Source organism: Engystomops pustulosus, chromosome 6, assembly GCF_040894005.1.
Source record: "Engystomops pustulosus chromosome 6, aEngPut4.maternal, whole genome shotgun sequence".
Taxonomy (NCBI): domain Eukaryota; kingdom Metazoa; phylum Chordata; class Amphibia; order Anura; family Leptodactylidae; genus Engystomops; species Engystomops pustulosus.
The window spans coordinates 52,986,634-53,009,700 of NC_092416.1; the positions used below are offsets into that span (position 1 = coordinate 52,986,634).

The 23,067-nt window shown below is 38.6% G+C and overlaps 1 protein-coding gene across 2 annotated transcripts; it reads left to right on the top strand.

Moving 5' to 3' along the window:
- Positions 1–388: 388 nt before the first annotated feature.
- CLDN19 (claudin 19) lies at positions 389–16,551 on the top strand. Of its 2 annotated transcripts, none has more exons than XM_072156115.1 (5): positions 389–941; positions 10,030–10,194; positions 11,172–11,256; positions 13,099–13,301; positions 14,829–16,551. In XM_072156115.1, the coding sequence occupies exons 1-4, from the start codon at positions 719–721 to the stop codon at positions 13,256–13,258; spliced, it is 633 nt and encodes a 210-aa protein (XP_072012216.1). In that variant the 5' UTR covers positions 389–718; the 3' UTR covers positions 13,259–13,301; positions 14,829–16,551. The 2 variants fall into 2 exon arrangements, with proteins under 2 accessions (XP_072012216.1, XP_072012215.1); XM_072156114.1 differs by having other exon boundaries at positions 13,099–13,248.
- Positions 16,552–23,067: the final 6,516 nt, after the last annotated feature.

Here is a 23,067-nt window from a genome sequence, read left to right on the forward strand (position 1 = left end):
AGAGCATTGTGAACCAATAATGGGACCTAACAACAGGAGGAGTGTCTTATGTGCCTTAGACTACCTGGGATTCCCTATACGAACTGTAAATGGACTATAGTTCACAGTTCTGTCTGAATGACGCTGAAATTAAAATTAACCATGGATAAAGCAGTGAAAACAGTCAAGCAGGTATTGACTCCTTGTGTGCACATTGTTATACATCCTGAGCGTTGTCAGAAATAAACTCCATTGTATTGTTCATAGTTACAGATAATAATTACAAGTGGTCATACAATGTGATTACAATGTACCTCTCCAGTTTACAAAGTGTTAATCCTAAATTCCATGCCTTCTGCCTTTTCCTCTGTGGGTGTTCCTATGAATTCCATTAATCTGAGGACCAGCCTCCTTGCATTCTGTGAGCTGCTTCAAGACATTAGTGCATGTATTTTTTTATCTTCTTATTACAACTTTGTCCCCTAAGTGTCTTACAGACTCAGCCAAGTGTAAACATGAAGTTCTGGACACGCGATTGTCCCATCCACGTGTCATCTGGGAAGAGCACTGTCATGAATTGCTACTGAAAGGCATCATATTCCATCTGCCAAACTGCAGGCAAAGGGACTGTTCTGAGATTTGTCACTATAACCACCACCATCTCTGCGGATCCATAACTGCAGATTAAAGGGACTGTCTTCCATTTTACTTTTAATAATTGAACTTTATTGGCAAAGTCATGGCTAATTCAGGAATCCAGCTCCTTGGCTACTTTCTGGCTCTGGGAGGATGGATTGGAATCATCTCAACCACAGCATTACCTCAGTGGAAGCAATCGTCCTATGCCGGAGATGCCATCATCACAGCAGTGGGACTATATGAAGGCCTATGGATGTCATGTGCTTCACAAAGTACTGGACAGGTGCAGTGCAAAGTCTATGATTCTCTTCTCTCCCTGGAAGGTATGTAAAGTGAGAACCCCAAAAATTTCAGGGGTTTAAGAAATGACACAACATTTGAATTAATACATCATTTATTTTTTGTGTTTAGTCCATGTGTCCCTGGTGTTGGTTTTTATTGCAGATTTTTCAACAAGCCACTCACTTGGGCTGGGGGAAATATATTTAGAAGGACTGTGAAACATATGGGTGCTGCATATCTTTAAAATTTTAATATTTCAAAAACGTGTTTGCTTCTATTTCTTTTACCTCCTGCAGAGATTTATAAAATGTTATACATGTGTTACTTTTGTTATATATTAACACAACCCTTAGTATAAATGGTTAGCAATATCACTTATATGATGTCCTTATTTCTAATTTGATAAATGGATACTCTTTAAAATGTGATGTAATCATGTAAAATAAAGAAGATTACATTCAATAAAATGAAATGCCATTTCCATGTGTCTGTGTGACACGGCCACTTGTCACAGGTCATCACTTGCTATTTGATACTAATTAACTTGTTCAAATCTATTAATTTATATTTATTTCATATAACAAATTTAGCTTCATACATGTAAATACATACTGTACATTTAATGTGTCAAAAGAAATTAAATTATAACAAGGGTAATAATATCAATTCTGTAATAAATGGATTCATATTGAATTCATTATTATGGTGATAATTCATTTTTCATTTATTTAATTAGGTTTGAAGCTGAGAATAAATGTAAAAAGTCTCATGTATTTATAATTCATGCATAAGCTTTACAGCGCTGCTCATGGAGAAATCCAAGGACAAAGAAGAGTTTAACATTCCAACCTAATTAGCTCGAGTCAGACTTATATGTATTGAGAATCTGGTAATGCCAATGGCATGTTACTGTAACAGTTTATTGATGGTATTAATAGTTTATTTGTTTTTAAAAATAAAATAGAGATAAAAAATAAGTACAAAAAGTTGTTGGGTAACTGTGTGGCCAAAATCTGTTGGACCCAGCACTGTGATCATGAGAACATGGGTATCGACTTTGACTGAAACATCAATAATGAAGCTTATCATTTAAGCTCCATTAGACCGAAGGAGAAAGTCAAGTACAGCGCTCAGATATCTCAGTCAGTCCTTAAGACTTCGAGCGATTGTTGACACACATGGACCATCTCCTTTCCAGCAGGGACATAGGAACCCCACCTGTGATCGGTAGTGGTCCAACGGGTTGATCGTATATTTATCACTTCTTTTATAGAAAGGTGATAAATGTATGTAAACTATTAAATACTACAATTTCAAGATTTTTGACTGGACAATGGTTAAAAATCCCTTGATTATGGTATATATAGGGCAGTCACAACTTCTATTTGTAAATTTCTGAATGACCACAGCGATCCAGATTACCAGTTCACTGATTTACAAGTCCAGAGTAAAACAACCTATTTAATAATTAATAAGGATATGTCAGTATATTATGATCACAATTGGACTGTAATTTGGGACCTTCATTGATAATGTCCCCTTCAGCTCTTTCCCTGCTCACTAGTGCTACCGGTCATTGCTATGCCGGTAGTCAATAGGTCTGTGCAGTCATTAGCTGTACATTAGTGACCCACTCCATCCACCACATTGGGCATATGTTCCTGTTAGATGTCATCTCTGCAGTAGAGAGAGTAAGGGATGCCAGATGACCAGGCAGCATTGTAATGGAAATGTCAGTGATTGGTGAGTATGACATTTTTCCCAACAGTTTTTATTAAAATTTTAAGTATGTTTACAGAAAGAAAACATCATGGAGGGAAATGTGGTAAATGATTAAATAACAAAAAGTAATCTTTAATAAGGGTCAAACTTATCAAATGTAGAACTAGAAGAAATTACTCATTTTTCATTATGGGCATTCATAGGTGTGGGGGTAAACCAATGAGAATCTACAGTGACAAGCTAGCTTGGTCCAGTACCTTTTAGAAGGGAGAACCAAAAGCTTATTCATAAATATACCAGATTAAAGAGTGAGGGGCTTTTCTTGTGGTGCCAGATCCAAAGCTGGTCCTGCAAACGATGTTACCTATGGGGCCCTGTTTATAAACAAGGGCCTATTTCTACCAGGAACCCCCGGAGGGGCTATATATGACATCCATTATTTTTTTAATAGCAAAATTGCCAACTTTACATATATGATTTTAAACTACCTGTACCCAAAGTGAGTCCTCTATCCCCTTTGGGCCCTTTTGGAACTGAACAGACTGCACAGGCTTTATATCGATACAAAGATTTAAAGCACAGCTACCACCAAGATGAAGGATTGTAAACTAGGCACACTGACATACTGGTGTGTGTCCCCTCTGGCAGGATACACTCTTCTTTTAGCTTCTTATGCCCTGGTTTCTAAAAAAAAAAGGCTTTTACAATTATGCAAATAAGCCTGAGGGGCTTTAGGCTAGGTGTTAATAGAGCCTGGAGCCCCTCAGGTTCATTTACATTTTTTTTTAAAAAGAGCATAAGAGCTAAAAGAAGAGCAGATCCTGTCAGAGGGGGTGCATACCAGTATGTCAGTGTGCCTGGTTTACAATCTTTCATCCTGGTGGTAGATGTCCTTTAAGTAGCAAACGCTCCTCATGTCACACGTTCATGGAATATTCCTATTTTTTTGTACCTCATTCTGAGTCTTTCAATTATTTTATTGAATGGATAACCCCTTTAACCAAACCACTGCAAAAACCAAACACATGTAACACATAACTCTATAGAGCCTCGCATTGTCCTCATCTACATTACACAACTTCATAGACCATGATGGACAATCAGCAGCACTCTCCTTATCTTGTTTGTTCAGCGCTTTCCTGTTAATGTACATGGAGGTTTGATGCTTGAACTAATACTTTAGCTGTACATGATATTAATGCCCATTGTAGTCATTGTCATTACTGCATGAGTGAGAGATAACTTTAACTCACTATCAAGCAAACCCCAACAATATTTTCCTTGTAGGAAATGATTTCTTCCTTGTCAGAATATCAATTGGTATGGTTTGAATGAAGAACAAAGCTAAAATGTTGTTATTCTTAAGAATTGTTGTAATTTATCCTCAAAATGGGTGTTCTATACCTTGTATATTGTTCCCCAAAATCACAAGTGACAGCTCTGTTTGTGTATAGGGTCCTACCTTAAAGAAGTCCACTTCTTGTTCTCTAATATGGTGGATGATAACCATAGGGGCTATCGGGGTCATCAATAAACACATGTTAATGTATGTTTCCTAATCATATCCCAGAAAAGGTTCCCACCCGAGTCTTAACTCTTTCTTTTTATAATAATCCCCACCCTTTCCCGGATTATTCTATGCACTTATTCACCCCATGACCTCATGACTTTGATAAGAATGGTCTGAGTCGCCTACTAGTCAATTAATAGGTTTGGTAAAATGATGCAAACTTTTCCCATGAAGAAGTATTAGTCCTACTATGTTGATAATATGTTAATAATATTAATTCCTTTATTTATATAGCGCACAGATTACGCAGCGCTGCACAGAGCTTGTAAAGAAAGAATGAATTTGGTTATCTAGGATTAACAAAACAAAAACACTGTAAAACAGTTTTTCTATAATCATGGACAAACTTTTAAACCCACAAGTCATAAATATAACCAAAAAGAAGCTGCATTTGATTTCTGTGCCCCCCCCCCCGTGACCTCTACATGTGACCTTGTACAACACCACTTATACATCTTTACAAGTTTGCCAAAACCTTTGTCCTGTTGGGTACTAGTGGTAAAGCACAATGACGGTTGAAGGCCACCCTCCACAACCAATGCCTGATTCCAGGTATTTCTAATTACTATGTTTTTAAAAGTGAAATTCACATTTTGTAGATATAGTCAGAATTTATTTCTGTTTTTCATTCTATGTTTTTGTTACAATTTTGACTGACACTCCCTAATGAGAAGCTGAACAATACGCCTTTTACAGACCAATTACGCCATATTTACTCGTTAAATCCCATGTTACATTCCCATATCTTAAAATCCTTTCATGTCAATCATTCTTCTTTGTTGCAGTCTTGGAACCCTCTATATTAGATTAGCCTGTTCTCTCAGTGCTTTAAAATCCCAACAAGAAAACCTAAGCGTCTCTTAATAGGAGATGTAGGAAAACAAGGAGATTATTTCAGATCTGGAATGTATTTCATAGACCAGTTCTTATTTAATACTTTGCTGTGATGTTGACAAGTCCTTTGTAATTAATTAAAATTTAATTATATCCCATAAAAATTTGCAAATTCTTGAAATATTTTCACAGGCAGTGATATCGCCCTGAACTCCAACGATAACTGTAGCATGTGACATTAGATATTACTCGTTGAACCATTCGGGAGGTCCTAGTGTGCTTTTGTCCTCCGTATAAAATAGTAATAATGCTAACTTTTGCTTGAAACTGCACAGACCTAGCAGGAGTCTTGCTAAGTTTTTTCATCTTGATTCTGCCTTTAAATGGGTTGCCCCCCTTTACCTCATTTTTTTAAGGTGTGTGTACTGTATCTGTGGGGGCAGGATATTAGGTAATTTATCAATATACATTAAAATTTCCACTCCGCTTTTTTTTTTTTTTTTGGATCAAATACTTTTTATTCGATTTTTTTAAGATTTTTACTGCTCTGCTTTACTGATATGTAAAGTGAAACCTCCTGTCTTTTACCTCATAAGCCAGATATTCCTGTCCATAAAATGGCCGCAGATAAAGGGTCATGTCATAAAGGGCAAATGTCTTGCCAGGACCTTTTGATAGTATTCATGAATATAAGATCAAGTGGCAGGCCGATTGCTCATGGACAGTTAGAGATCACATGACCATTTTATGGTCAGGAATATCTGGCTGATGAGGTAAAAGACAGGAGGCATTGATTATACATAAAAGAAAGGAGGCCTCACTTTGCATATCAGGAAAGTTTATTTATATTATAAATTACCTAATATACTGCCCCCCACATTTACACACACATTACAAAAAACATGAGGTAAAACAAGTGGCCAACCCTTTTATAGGTGTTTATTTTTAATTTATGGAGAGTTTCATTACTCCAAGTTAAGTAACTTTGTAACATTGGACTAACATTGGACATAATTATGGACTACTCAAGAGCTGATTCCACTCTTGCAGACATCTATAATGTACGGGTCAAGAGATGCTGGTGAAACACATCAGAGTACCAAGCAGGGAATGTTCAGGAACAGGGTGATGTCAGGGCAGGAGAAGTTTTTGTGTATTCAAAAATCAGGTTGAAGATCAGGACAGGCAGTTCAGAATTTTGGTAAAGGACTTCTTTTATAGTCAAGGAGTACATGCGGAGTTTTATTGGAAGCACAGCAGAATAAGGATACAAGTGAAGTATAATTGATAAAGGCTGCTTTCCAAGACCTAGCAGACACCTTCCTTTGTTGGGATGGAGACAATGGTTACCTTGGATTGACTAAGGGACACTCTGCAGGGACAGCAATGGGGCTTTAATTATTTTCTGTGATTATCTTTCTTTCATGAGCCAGCCTGGTGACATTATACAGAGAATCTACTTTGAAGGGCATCTACCACCAGGATGAAGGACTGTATGCAAATAAGCCTGAGGGGCTCTAGGCTTCATAAGTATAAATGGAGCCTGGAGCCCTTCAGGCTCATTTGCATACAGCCTTGTTTCCTGGTGGTAGATGTCTTTTAAAATAAGATAACATTTTGTTGTATCAACACTGATGTCAGACCTTCCAAACCCGCTTTGCTCTAATTGACATCTCTGCTTCCAGAGGTATCTGTCCTGAGATCTAGTGCATGATGTCAATCATAGAAGAGGGGGCGTTTTGAGGTGGGCGGGGCTTGACTTCAGTTCTGAGCTCACCACCTTCATTGCTTTATATATTTTACCTCAAAGTGGATGATGCCACCACACTGGGTCAGGACAGAATCAATAATCTGGAGGGTGTTACCTTCTTGACAGCATACTGGTAGAGGTTTATTTTGTAATGTTTTGCTGACAGGTTCCCTTTAAAGCTTCAAAGCTGAAATCTCCCAGAATTTCCTGCTGATTTTGTAATTTGTATTCTGGAAAGTGTCCCACTACATTATTATAGCTAAGATCTTAGGGACACCCTTGCACACTTGTAAATGCAGTTCTGGGGTATAAAGCTGGTTGTAACTTAAATAGAATTAGCTATATAAGGTGTTTAGGTTGAAAAACCACAACCACCAACCAACCATTTCTCAGGACAAACACACCCCTGAAAAAGTAGGATACTGTGGGGCAGATTTACTTACCTGGTCGCGGGTTCTCCGACGCAGATTCGTGTCTTCCGGCGATTCACTAAGGTAGTTCCCCCCATGTCCACCAGGTGTCGCTGCTGCGCTGAAGTCTGTCAGAGTGCACTGAAGTTTACCAAGCTAGGCCGGGTGCAGGTAAGTGCGTGTCATGTGACACATTTTTTTAAAAAATACAGCGTTTTCTCAGAATCCGACAGGTTTTCCGACGGCCACGCCCCAAATTTCTGTCGCGTGCATGCCAGCGCCGATGCGCCACAATCCGATAGCGTGTGCCAAAAACCCGGCGGAATTCGGCGCAAAACGGCCCAAAAATTCGGGTAATCTGACGTAAAAACGCTATTAGGGCCCTTAGTAAATGACCCCCTGTATGTTAGTAATAAGTGAAAAGTTAGTTCTTGAATCTGATATGTCAAATGTTCAAATGTGAGTGTTCTCAACTATGCAGTCGTTAATAAGTAGTCCATGCCAAGTAGGTCAAAGCTTTATTGGTGGCACTCCACAATATTAGATGTTCGTGATGTGGCTAAAAGGTTTATCTATGGCATATTAATTAGCTTGATAGATATTAATCAGTAATTTTATCATAGGGGCATTTCAACCGTCTTCCGAAACTGATCCAAATAGAGTTTTTAGTTGTCACAATCAATTAGAAATTAATATGCATTATAATAAGTAATGCAAAATCCAAACACTAGAGGCAAAACTGTGACCCTATATTATGCCCAGGATTATCAAAGTAGGAGATATTATAGGTTACTAATAGAGATGAGCGGACCCAATGTCCAGACATATTGCTGGATTGGCGGCCACGGTTATGATTGACCAGGGGGCCTCCAGATGGTTGGCCAGGGGGGCGGACGAATTCGATTACTAAACAGAAATCAGCTCCTATTTATTGGAATAGCAGGCTCCCACTCAATTGCATCAGTAGCATTGAATCAAGATGCTCTGATCAGCAGAATTCTATGAAAGGTGTTTTCTAGGCCAACGAAAGAAAAATAAATAACCTGCTCCAGTTCCTGTTTTTCAGAAGTATCAAGCAATTACGGGGACGCTGCGCCCAGGTAATGGCCATAGTGGTCTCCATTGCCTTCACTTCTTTAACTGTTGAGCAGTTTGCTGCATTAATAAGAGATTAATAACTATTTTTACATTTGTCCCAGGAGACAAATAAGTGAAAATATAGTTTTCTTGAAATGATACTTGTTGTAATTGGCACCAATTTATGGTTTATTTGTCACTTATAGCAGCTTGAAAACCAATTAAGATTTAGTAATGTTCAGCAACTAGTGGAAAATTACCTGGAAAGATGGACAAACAATACTTAGTAATATAAATACACAATTTTCCATCCTGCCAAACCTTTACACTAACCATCATGGGAATTTCCATGTTATTGTCATTTGGTGGGCTACGTGGTCGTGCAGCTCAGCTTCACCAAAGTCAATGGGCCTGAGCAATAAAAGCATAAACAGATGGTCTATAGGTGTGGTGCTATCTTATTCAATTTACAGTATAATTGGTACATTTTATTAAATGTACCACTGAAAAGTAACCTCTGGATATACTTCTGTATTGTGCTATCAATACACCACATATAACAATGGATAGGCTGCACAAAAATAAAAATTCCAGAATCACTCTAAACCTATTGGCTGGTGATATATATCATGTGGGAAATTTGTAAAGTCACATGAGCTGGAATCCCCATTGTTGTTTTCTGCACCCTGCATTTTCAGAACAGGGGTTCATTGTGTTGAACAAATGATAATCTGTCATTCTCCATCACTACAGGATAATCCTTGGACATACTAAGTGTCATTTGCTCTCTGTCACATGCATAGGTGCTATATCCTGCACGCTTGAAGATTCTTTACTACTGTTTTGCCTAATAGATGCTCTTCTTTTCATGACTACAAGGCTGTAGTCATCCGCCCTGTATTTTGCTCTCTCTGTCACATTCAGGCTCAGACACTACAAATAACATATCTTGCACAATTCATTTTCTAAAAAAAGCCTTTTACCATTTATGTGAAGAAGAACCATCAGACCTATACACTTAAAGGAAATCAACCACTTTAAAAAAAAACAAAACTACAAATACTCCCCTCCCCTCCGCTCCTCTTCATCTTGATCCTGTCGCTCTCTGTCATTAGTCTTGGCACCCCGGGATCACCTATGAAAGAAACTTATAATTAGCAGCACAGAGTACGGGGAGAAGATATCTGGCGCTTCGGGCTGCTAATTATGCACGCCCCCCTCTCCCAGCGTGTCAAAATCTTGGCGTGTCAAGACTAGCGAAGGGCAGTGTCGGGAACAAGATGAAGAGGAGCGGAGGTCAGTATTTGTAGGCATATTTTGTAAGTGGTTGATTTCATTAAATATGAAGAGACAAAGTCTCATACAAGCCAAACAGAATATGCATAGACCACAACTCATAACTCATAGGCCAGTAGTGATACTTTGAGTTATGCTACTAGAAATGTTAGACACATGGAAAATGGATCTGGATACAAAGGATGGGTGGCCATCAAAGGCACAGACAGCAGGTTGTGTAGTATTTTGACAATGGCTCATTTTGTGCCTTTTGTAGTCAAATGTGGGATTTGCTTTGTTGTTCTGAACATAGAGGTTGATAACCCAAGGCATTTGTGATTCTATTAGTGCCCCACAGGCTCATTGCTATTCATTCATTAACCTTCATTCTGAAAATCATATCATTAAATAAACCAAAAGATCTTGTTTTTCATTTTGCCTTCAAAATGTTATTATATAAGTTCATGTATATGTCTGTACTTATCCTGCAGTTCACATCCAGGCGACGCGGGCTCTCATGGTGGTGGCCATGCTGCTAGGATTCATTGGAATTATTATCAGTGTTGTTGGAATGAAATGCACTAAAGTGGGTGACAATAATCCTGTCACAAAGAGCAGAATTGCAGTATCGGGCGGTGTCCTCTTCCTGCTTGCAGGTAAGACATAGAAAGAAAATATTATATATATTACGTGTATATATATATATATATATATATATATATATATATATATATACACAATGTTTATATGTATAATGTGGATAGGAAGAATCATGTGTAATAGGATTCTAAAAATACTGATACCGCTCCATTAACTTATATATGTATATAGGAGAAAGCATTAATTGGAGATAAATGGCCATAATTATGTAAGATTGATACATTTATTCAAAATAATTTTAGCTTATAATTAAATTAACCTAATAGCACCGGCATAATAAAATAATCCAGTCATAGGTTTCAAACTAACCACCAAAGTTAGCCAAAATGTCCAGTTTCATGCACAAATCAGCAGCTCCAAATGTGAAGCTGAGTTAGTACCTCTAATAAGGTTAAAGGGGTTTACTCATGAAAGAAAGTTCTTAAATTATAACCCCCTAGTGATGTTTACACAATATAGATCAAATTTAACCCCCTTATTTTACTATTTTACTTTACAGTTTTAATTATGTTTAGCTCCTAAAACTCAGTAACTCTCTAAGCAGACACATTATGATCCCTGTGTGCTGACAATGTGATTATAAGGGGCCAGGGTTTATCTACACTTTCATTTAGCTTCTGAACATTTACTAGTATCTGCCACACAAAAATAGATATGAGAGATAAGAGATGATGAGATCCATGAGATGTATATAACACACAATGACACTCTGCTAACTTACCTATAACACACTCTGTCAGCTCTACTATATCTCAGCTATAACACACACAGTCAGCACTACTACTTCCCCTGCTATGAAGACTGCTACGGGGCCTTGTCTCTCCTACTTATGATTTCTAGCAGACTCCTGAACTATGGATCCTTAACTTGATGAATGTAATAGTTGATGCAATTTTGGGATGACCCAAACACTGTGTACTCTATTGATCTGGACATTGATGTGACATTTGCTCTTGTTTTCTTGTGTTGTCAGGTCTGCTGACATTAATAGCCGTCTCTTGGTACGCCACTCAAGTCACACATGACTTCTTTAACCCAAATACTCCGGTTAATGCACGGTAAGTAGAAATGAGACATCATTGATAAATACTGATATGGTAGGTGTAAGAGGAGATGCCACTCCCTGGTAATTCATAGTCTGGGTCAGAATATTGTAGAAGCTAAATATCTTTGCTACTAGTGGTCTATTTTTTTGCTTACATTATATATTACAGATGTGGGAGAAATATTGTCTCTATTGCAACTGAGCAGTGACATGTTCTTCTTACCATACGCCCTGGTTGTCTCAATTTCGGTACTATTGTCTCACTTTTCCAATTAAGGATGGCAAAGACAGCAGGACGTATATTGGCCTTGACTTTACCAATAACTAAACAGCTCTATAGCTCATCTGTATTAAAGGTTTTTTTTTCATTATTTGGATGGAGCAGGTTTTGTCAAAAATAAGAAAAACTACATATGCATACCTTTATTCATATCACTCCCCTCTGATGTCATTTATATCGTGCACTCCCCCACCATTCAATATCTGGCCGCAGCTGTCACGTGCAAAATGTAATTATGTCATTCTTCTTAGCCAATTAGCTATGATTTGTGAATTCTCGGATTATTCATGGATTATAATCTAAGAACCTAATTAAAGTCAAGTTACTCTCCTCTTTCTGCTGAATCAAACATGTATCTGTAGTCGGAGGTTTATGAGACGGCTATCTAGGGTCTATTGGCACAATATCCGACATGATGAATCAGGTACAGTGTGGAGAAATGTGGAGTAACCTTTAAGCACCATCATCATCTGACTGTAATGTAATTGCAACTTGCATTTATGGCCGTTGGTCAAACGCCAAAAACCAATCTCACGCCTTCGTTCTACAAAATAATTTATACCAAGTCTCGCATTCTTATTCCTTTCTAAAAGTTTGTGTCATTCACGGCAATAGACAGCAAATGTGCTGCCAAGTATTGGACGACGGGAACATTTACAAGGTTCTTGGAATGTGTCCATATTTTAAAATTATAGTTCGGAAAGGAAATAGGGTGGGGGAGGGGTATCGTCTACTGTAATATAGCAGTAAGGCAAAATTTAGCATGTTAAAAAATAACTGAAACTGTAAAATAAAGAGGCTACAACTAAAAGCAGGAGCTAGATTTAGGCTGTCAGTACTAGCTGGGTTAAGCATGTATGTGTTTCCTATGGACAGAGAATAAAAATATAACTCCAGACACGACTTGCTGCAGCAACTAATTTCCCTAATAACAAAACGATTGCCTGATCTTTTTGCCCCAACATCTGCTGTTGCGGGAAAGCCGAGAACCCTCCATACATACTGGGCGGTGGTCTGAATCCACGAAAACTTTATACATGTAACCTAAAGGAACACTCTATTTTTAAGTATCACAATGGGTAATGTCTAGTGAGTGCATGGTCATAGTACGGTATAATACAAGAGGCTCGTAATGTTTGGCACCACCATAGGGCTATTGCCAGAGCGATTAAACATAGAAGCCATTGTTATATAGAGAAAGAGTTATGTATGGGCAGCATTGCCCTGACTTGTACAGTTTACTTACCTTTTCACCATGTTCTTACCATAAGACGAAAATCATCTCCACAAGCCTCCAACATCCTTGTAATAATCAATTTTTATGTTCCCAGTTATGTAAATTTCTGTACAATCTTCCCACTTTTTCAATTACAGAGGGCAAAGATGGCAGGGGATACATTAGTTAACCAATGACTAAAATTCTCTTGTCATGGTAATGTGTCTGACATCACGGCCCATCTCTTTTAAAGGGTTTTATTTGTATTTTTGATGGAGCAGGTTTTGAAGGGACCAGAAGATGAATATCATTTTCATGACCCTCCAACATCCTTATTATAACCAATTCTTGTGTTGCAGGTATGAGTTTGGCTCCGCATTGTTCGTGGGTTGGGCTGCAGCCAGTCTCACCATGCTAGGAGGATCCTTTCTCTGCTGTTCATGCCCCAATGAAGAGGGGAGAGGACAACAATATTATAGACAATCCCAACCATCAGCAACAACCAGAGAGTATGTGTAACACCCAGCCCCTTCCAATCCATCCTAGTCAACGGCGCCTACAGGTGTTCTCATCTCCGCTCTGCACATTGATACTACACTTATTACTTATGTTTTTTGTTGTCTTGTGTTTTTAATTGTGTTTTATTCTCTAATTTTGTAAATAAATTGCAACACAATAATACATCAATTATTTTTTATCACAACAAAATATCTGTAAGAATGACCTCCATATCCATTGACTCCAATTGCTGGTATACTACATAATATAATACATATTAGATGCCATAATAACATTGCATACAACAGCCCCCTTACTACATCCAAAGGGGACATTAAAGGAGTTGTCCAGTTTTTAGAAAACATATGGCATAAAGCACCAATATACCTGACAACCAATAGTTAGATGAAGTGCTATTTTTGGTCAGCAGCCAGGATTTTCTAATCCAAGCAAGCACAAAAAAAGGTATACTTCTTTATAAAAGGAAGAGTGGAATAAGTCAGTCAAAGGATTGGGCATACTCAAATCCAACATGCCCAATATTTTTTTCCTTGCACTTTCAGCAAACTGATAGACATTAGATAGAATATCCTAACAAAATGTATCTCATGTGTATGGTGACCTTATGGGGAGCTACAAAGATTCCCAGCAATGAGACTATGGGTTTTTTTTATCAGGGCTTCTGCGCCGTGCCAATGGCGTAGAAGACATGAATAATTTTTCACCCCTTTCCGCTCTCTCCACGCAAGGGGTGGAGGGGTATGAAGGTGGCTGTGGTTGGCTGGGGGGTGGGGATGGCCATCAGGAAGTGGGACAGCGGGGAGCGTTCCAGTTGCTCTCGCTGAAGCTGGCAAATTTATGTGAAAATTTGCCAGCTGCGTTTAATACTAAGCCAGACAGGGCCTGGCGTAGAGATAAATGCTGAGCAGGACCCCAACGGACACATCAAGTGGTCAGAACCTCTTGATGAATTTGGCTGCAACGGAGCAGCGGTGGGGCCCTCATAAGCTCTCATCTTGTATTATAAATAACCCCCTATATGCCTATAATTTAACGCTGCAATTTGACATTTGCATTGAAAGTCCTGAAAAATGTCCTAGTTTCTAAACCTCCAAAGTATTTGAAGCTTGTGAATGAAACAGTATAACCAATTGTATTTGGTTTATTATGGTGGGCTGTGCACTAAGAAATGTACATTTTGGGATTATTAACAATGAATTTACAGAGAACTGTCTCTGAATTTGTCATATGTGTTCATTTACTTAGTTCGGATGTTCTATGTGTAACAACTTGACAAGTTACATCGAATAATTCCTCATTTCCATGTAAAGAAGGCCCCATGGGAAATTAAAAATAATTCTAATTCAATATCTAAGCTGGGAAAACCTCTTTAATAACTTGTAAATGTAGTTACCAGTAATATAGAATGCACCTGTCAACAGTGGCACCAACAAAGTCCAAATTACATGAAATATGAATTAATAACAGTGATACAGCAAACACTAAGAGACGCAATTCACCAAATCTATAATTAATTTACTAATAAAACAGCCATAATTTCATTTTGTAATTCAATCATTCTTTTATCTAGAATTACAAAAGTTCCCTTAAAGAAAAAAGAAGAGACAAGTTAATGTGAAAATTCCACCATGAAATCCATGTTCAATCTGTTTTGGAAAGGAAAAAATAGAAGATCACCGAAAAGGAACAAGGATTATTTCCTCCAACAAAAAGACTGTTACTTTATTGAAAGACTATCTTTCTAAAGACATTGTGGCAGATCTTTTGTTATAGAAGAAACTTCTATAGAGAGCCAATGGTGTCCGATAAACATTTCCCCCACTTGTGTCCCTTAATACCTACTTCATAGTGGTGTCCTATAAATGCTACTAGTTGTGTCCTAACCCTACTCCTGGATAGATGTGTAATATAAACCTGACTCTTCAATCGAGTCCTTTGAACACTCCTCCTAACTATTGCCCGCTGACCGTGACCCCTGCCCTATATGTATCCTATAATTAATGCTTCCCATTCTGATTCTATATTCTGAACTCCAATTCCTAATTCATAGATGTTCTACAAACCCTTGTTATTACCAGTGCCTCAGCTGTAATATAAATCAGCGTCCCTTACACGTTACTCCCTACAGTGTCCTATTACCTACAGTCTGTGGTTGTGGTAAACCACTTCCTCCAGTAGGGTAAAAAAGGAAACTATAAACCCTTCTCCCTTTGTCCTATATAACCCAGATGCTTATTGTGTCGTATAAACCTCTTTGACCTGCTTTAGCGTCCTACATACCTCAGTCCGTGTTTGTGACCTATAAAGCCTTATTGCTCAATGAATCTCCATCCCTCTAGTCGCCTATAAACCTCTATTTTGTAATGTGTTTTGGTGTGTGCTGACCTTCCCCTGTCAGATGGTGTTGGAGATGTGTTAAATATTATAACAGATACTTTTGTTTTCAGAGGAGACAAGCTTCCACATCCGAATGTAGGGTTTATCACACATGTGTGGCTACTCTCCATTCAAGTCTATGGGAGCGGCGAAACAATATACATGCTCATGGGCGCATATAGGATATGCTAAAGACATGAATGGATGGTGGCCGCGCATGCGCAGAGAACTCTCCTGTCATCCTGGCAGCAGCCACTATTTTTTAAAAAGTTGCAGGTCCCAGAAATGGGACCTGATTATATCCTGTATTTATGACATATCTTGTGGATATGTCATAAATATTAAACAAGAGAATACCCCTTTAAATCGATTCAAGTCTAACGTGCTATGTTTGCAATGGTGTCCAATAAGGCCTTCTCTTTGTAGGTGGTTTAAACTCCTACTCCTAGTAGTATCCCATATACTCCACTCCAAGTCTCTACATCCTACAGGTCATGTTACATAATGTAAATGTGTGAGGCCTTGCATTTTAGTCATCAGAGTAGATCTCACTAGCCATAAACTTGTATTTCCTGAAGTATAACCAGCACTGCCTTTATTATAAAATATAACATGTTGTTCTCAAGGGCTTTTATTATTTTTTTAGGGATGTCTATGTAAAGTCGCACAAAAACATTCTTCTTGTGAGTTTCAGTCATACTTAATTTCTCATTGTATTACTAACAAACTAAAAGCGGACTGCATTGTCCACTGAGAAAGTCAACTTGTTATAAAATAACAGTCTAACAACCAGTTATATTTTTCATATGGAATTGTACATATTGGATATAGGATGAATTCTGAAGAACATTTACTATGTTTTGCTGTGAATTTAACTTTTTGTCAATTAATAAATAAAATAGAGATGTGTTCTTATAGCTCAGAATGTCAATTGTATGACAAGGAACAATGGAGGAGATTCAGTTCACCTTTCTGGCACATAAATCTCCCCCTTCTCCGACTTGCCCAACACTTTGGGGATGACAGGAAACGGGGTGGGTGGTGGTCAGGCATAAACGTCCGACCGGCTGGATTTATTATAGTCTCCGCCAGATAACCGGTGGAGACTATGACACAAATTTCTGCCAGATCAATATAAACAGGTCGGACTTGGTAGAGACTGCAACTGTATTTACTCAGAAGCATCGTAGCCCCACCAGGGAAGATGTTAACTGGCTTTTAAAACTCCAGTCTTAATTAATGCCCCTAAATATCTCATACATAAAAAGACATTTGGGGGAATTCTAGTTTTTATCATTAAAGGGACCACCTGGTATGACACAACCCTGAAAGACTGGGAGACCTCTTTCACCAGCCTCAGTGAAATAGATCCTTGTCAGCCATTAGAACTGACATCAGTTTCTTGTTAGATATAAGTCCACACAGCAGGCAAAGAGCCGATGACGTCACTGGCTCTCCCTCCGCAGTTCTCGCGCTATGATCGATCATAGCATTGCATCTATACACCCTGCTATGATTGCACATAGTGAGAATTGCAGATGAAGAGCCGGTGTGACGTTACTGACTGCTGTGTGGGCGGAGCCAGCCAGGACAGGAGACATGCATAATTACTAATTGGAGGAGCCAAGAGGCGCTTGTTAGAGCACCTCTGGCTCATTTACATATTTTTAAAAGCTTTTTTCTCTGAAATGGTGACCTGCTTAGACTTACTAAAACAAGATTACTGGATCTCGGCATAGGAAGGGGAGGTATAAACATTTACCTTCAGCTATTCTGAAGGTAGATGTCTTTTAAGGAAAGACCAGACAACAATATTAATTCCTATTATGTAAATCATAAATGTGCTCTTGTGCAAGAATAGTGTCCAGTAATAACTTGATTGTAATGGTGCTGTTGTCAGTAAATAATACACACTATTATGTAGATCATATAAGCGGTATTATCCGTGAATAGCGCGCACTAATACATAGATCATAAAAGTGCTGTTATCTGTGAAGTATCCGGTAATACCTTGTTTGAAAAGGTGCTATTGTCAGTAAACAGCGGAAGCTAAAATAAGGATCATAAAAGTGCTGTTGTCCATGAATAGGATCCAGTAATACCTTGATTGTAATGGTGCTGTTGTCAGTAAATAACGCACACTAATATGTAGATCATATAAGTGGTGTTATCTGTGAATAGAGTGCACTAATACGTAGATCATAAAAGTGCTGTTGTCTGTGAATAGCATCCAGTAATACCTGGATTATAAAGGTACTATTGTCAGTGAATAGCATACGCTAATATATTAATCTGTGCTTGACTGTAAAAATGCTGTTTTAAGATTCGGGCAAACTGCCCCATCCTGCTTCTTGTTTTCCCAGGTCAGCAAAATTTCCTGAGCGATGAGTTTATGGTTAGAGTTTTTCAGTAAATCAAAGGTGCATCAATGGTGCAGCTTACATATTTCTCTACACTCTCTACATAATCCATCAAAGAAAACAGGTGATGACTTAGCACACCAACATTTTCAGATAAACTATAATGAATGATGCATGTGGTGTCTGTAATCTCCAGGAAGGGAGCATAGTCATCTGTAACCTCTACTGAGACCTCAATTTCAGATGGGAACTTCACCACTTGCCTCATTTTTCCATCATGAGCTCCAGTGGTGGATTCAAGGATATTATTTAATCTTTATAGCGTGGATCCAGCAGGGTGGTCCCCCATTAATCGTCACTAGTGGCACTACCAAAACTGACGCAAAGGGAAAAATCTGGCCCTTTCTCTCCTTGTCATAAAGATGCAATTGGAAACACCGGGGGCTTCCTCTCTAATGCCAAAAAAGTGTTTTCCAAAAAGTTTATGTTTTTCCAAATAATTTTGTTTTACACAAAATTTCTATTTTTCTAAAAAATGTTTCTTTAAAATATTTTTCTCCAAAAGGTTTTTGGTTTTCAAAAAAGTTTGTGTTAAAAGTTTCAATTACTGTAAGGTTTGGCTCATGGTTACTTGTCCACATATCAGCTGTCATGTGCAAGTTGCGACTAATGGGATTGCATAGTGCACTCCTTATTTTCTCCACAACCTGTTGGTGGTGGGCGGTGGAAAGCCTACCCAGAAAAGTACTGACCACTGGGAATCACAAGGGTGGTAAATTATGCAGTCAAGGTTTGGAGAATTAGTAATTATGATCTCTACTTGATGGAAAAGGATTTTCACTTGTGAGGAGTCATCTAGAACAAAGACCAGGACAGACAAGGCCAGCACAGAGGGAGAAGGACACCACTACAACCTAATTTGCGCAGTGATGATTGCATCTGTAGTCCTAGTACTACATTTATTGCTGGTGTATTTATATGCAATTATTAACTGCTGATACATATTTATGTGTGAATTATATTCATTGCTGGTAAATATTTATTTGTTTGGCATACACTACATGAAGACACATATGCATGTTTTTCTAACTCTCTGACATGAAATCACCGTTTTAGGTCAATTAAATTTACCAAGATGATTGAGATTGAGAGAGATCATTTTTAAAGCATTTTATTACTTTCTGCAAAGTCAAACATTTACGGAAAATTCTGAATGCAGTGAAAATTATGAAAAAAAACGCATTTGCAACAATTTCTTGTGGGCTTGGATTTTACAGTTTTCACTGAGCGCCATAAATGACATATCTACTTCATTATTTAGGTCGGTACTATCACGGAGATACCATATTTATATAGGTTTTACAATGTTTTCATGCATTTACAAAAATTAAAGGAAACCTACCACTTGTAGTGGCAGGTTTCTGATGGAAATACCGGGCACCAGCTCAGGGTGAGCTGGTGCCAGAGCTTATTTTCGTTAGTGTTTTAAACCGCGGTATCGCGGTTTAAAACACTTTTTAAACTTTATAGCCGGCGCAGGCAGGTACGCGCTCGGCGCTTACCGTGCACGCGGCTACATAGGAAGTGAATGAGAGCCGCGCGCATGGTAAGCGCCGAGCGCGTACCTGCCTGCGCCGGCTATACAGTTTAAAAAGTGTTTTAAACCGCGATACCGTGGTTTAAAACACTGACGAAAATAAGCTCCGGCACCAGCTCACCCTGAGCTGGTGCCAGGTATTTCCATCAGAAACCTGCCACTACAAGTGGTAGGTTTCCTTTAAAACCTCCTGTACAAAAAAAAAAAGATTCTTCAATTTGCCATCTTCTCGCGCTGTAGATGGGCTGAAGTCATTAAAAGCAAAGGCCTGCACACTTCTTACTGTGCTACAGTCATTGCTGTTCTCTAATTATGATCATCATGTTAGCAAAATAAAAGTTTTATGTTGATATACTTTTGTAATTTTGTAAAACAATGTTCTAGTGGCATGGCCTTCCCCTTACAGGTGAGGGACATCAACAGCTGAGCCCCCCACAATCATACCATTATCCCCTAGCCCAGTGATGTGAGACTGAGTGCCCAAACTACAACCAAAACCCACTTACTTAACCCGATGTGCCAATCTGCCATTTTAAGCAGTAACTTATTGCTACCTGTTCTTCCACTACTTTAGTTGTTTCGGCCCCTTGAGGTCACCAATACAGTTGAAATAAAGTGGGCAAATTCAGTCTATCATTGTAGCTTCTCTCCAGGGTCTCTCTGTTTAGAAAGAATGGTGGGTCCAGCAGGAGGACCTCCAAAGATAATGCACTTCTTTCAACACCTTCTCACTTTTCAAGCAGTTTTAAACAGTCAATGGATTTTAACCTGTTTGGTGAACTCTGTCCTAGGCTGATGGCCTGAGTGCCCACAGCAAAGGCTCTGAGTGCCACCTCTGGCACCCGTGCCATAGGTTCGCCATCACTGCCCTAGCCCTTTAAGTTTTTGCACTATTAGCCAAAGTGCACACAAACTTGTGCTTCATACACACCACAATTCATGGTAGCTTGCAGTCTTTATGAAGCACATGGGCCATATAGGAGCCTGGTCGCTGCATGGCTTGGTCAGAGTGCAGTCAGAGTATAGGGGGAGACACTTATCAAAAGTGTCTGAGGGCAGAACTGGCAACATGGCAACCAATCAGAGCTCATCTTTCATTTTCCCATAGCTGTTTACAAAACTAAAGATAAGCTCTAATTGGTTTCTATGGGCAACTAAAAAATATTACCTCAGACACTTCTAATAAATCTCCCCCACAGTGTACTCACTGCAACGTGACCATGCATAATGCTAGTCAAGGGCGACCGTGAGCTGGCTGCAGTGTGTGCACAGCCATCATATGTGCTAATGCACATGGGGCCTTACTTAGTGTTACTTCTCTGAATATATTATTATTATGATTATTACTGATATTTGCTGCAGTAAAACAGATATGGATAAGATTTTCAAAACCTCATCCAGACAAAAAAATGTAACATGCTGCAAATCTCACCTATACTACAGCCAATGTTACTTGTATTACCTGTACTGTATAGCGCAATAGACAATGCAAACTGTGTGCAATGTCATAAGATAAATGATGGGTTTATGTATGAAGGCATTGGGCATAAATAAGTGGGATGAAAATGGATGGCGTTGAATCTTTGACACAGAATTTTTTTGGGGGGGGAGGGGGATTGAAACATAGGAGGAAATATTATTGTTGGATTGCAAGGGTGAGGGTTAGAGTTGAGGAAAGAGTTTGTTGATGGTGGAACACTGGGGTAGGTGATATTTTTTTCTTTTGTCCGCCTAGGGCACCAAGATACCTTGTCCCGACCAGGTATGGTATCATCGGAGGTTGCAGAGCACACCACTAAAGGAGAAGAATGCGCAGCGATTTCTTACTGCTCTCCCATTGTATTGAATGGAGCAGCAGGTCACATGTTCAACCAGCTGTTTAATCTAATTACAGAGCGGGATCCGTGTTTTCGGGAAATCTTCAATCAGATTGTTATCCCCTTTCCACAGAATAACATTAACTATAATAATTGGTACAATAAAGATGAACCAAGTGACTGTTCACAGCAGTGATGGTCAGATCTTTACATGGAAATGAAAGCCCTTGATCCTGGCTTTAACTATTGAACATTCATTAATGTTCCCCACTCCCACGCGATTCACCCTTTCCTATTTTTACAGAAAGTATTATGTTAGAAAACAACACCGCAGCTGTTTCTCAGCGACTGGAGTATTACTAACTCTAGGAGCCAGTAACGTGTTTCTGTTATGTATACTGTTTGTACAGAGTTGAGAGATATTTTTTATGTGCACCCTCTTGAAATTAGGTAAATATAACCTCAGATGAATAACACAACACATTCCAGCATGTTATTTTTTTATTTAACATAAATTAAGGTCCAAATGCAAAAGCAGTGTGAAAAATGACCCACATATTTGCTGCTTCCAAAAGAATTAAAAGAATTAAAGAATTTTTATCACCGATTCACCCTTTCAAAACAAACAAAACGATACCCAGATTGTCCTGCTCACCTTTCTCTTTCCAGACTTCTTCCTCAGCAGCAGTGAAGAGGTCGGAGACTACCCTCTTCCTGCCTTTGCTCTAAAGTTGAATCAATTATAAGCTGCCCACAGTTCCCATGATGCTTTGTGTTTTCTCATCAAAAAGCTGAGCAGAAAATGTAGTGAGATCTGCATACTGTGTACATATATTAAAAAATAAGTATGAGATTGTAACAGGGAAAGCAATATCTAGGTATTCCATGACCAGGGGACATCTGAATGCCAAATGTTACAATCTCTGTTACCTGTTTAATCTCGTTTCCTTTTACAATCTCATTTGAAGTTAATAGAAAATTTAGCATTTGGTGTAATATCCTAATTTTGGTAATATATTGTTTTGTTTTAGGTGGTTGCATATTATTTATACTAACATTTGGTTGTAGAAACGTTTTTTTGGTTTAGGATCTATAAAGTCATTACCCTTGCAGCTTTCACACAATGGACTAAGGAGCATAAATTAAATAGTAGAAACCATCAGTGAAATAGTTACATGAAGTGTAGTTTCTGCTGTGCAAGGGCAATTCCTTTTTGTTAGAAGGGCTCTTGGGTGATTATCCACCGCAAATCAATCATTTATGGCATCTTTTAAGTCTCATATCACTTTTTTATATTTACAATAGCAGAATCAAAAAAGAATTGCTAAAGTTCACAGCATAAAGAACTTTACCAACAAAGGCCACAATGACTTAGGATCTGAGAAGCTCATTGATGAAATGTTCTTTAATATGAACAATTTGCATCTTGTACCTTAACTGGTGCAAACTTATTCCTTCTGGGACCGTTGTATTCCATCACACGTTGTCCCGCAGTAACCGCTGAATTTACAGGTGCTCACCCATAATTTCCTGGATACTGCACACAGTTTCCACCCCATTACCATGCTAATGACTGCAGAAATCACACTGAAGAATGCAAGGCACATCTGACATGACTTGGAAAGTTTTAAAACAGTCCAACAAGGATATTGCCTTCCA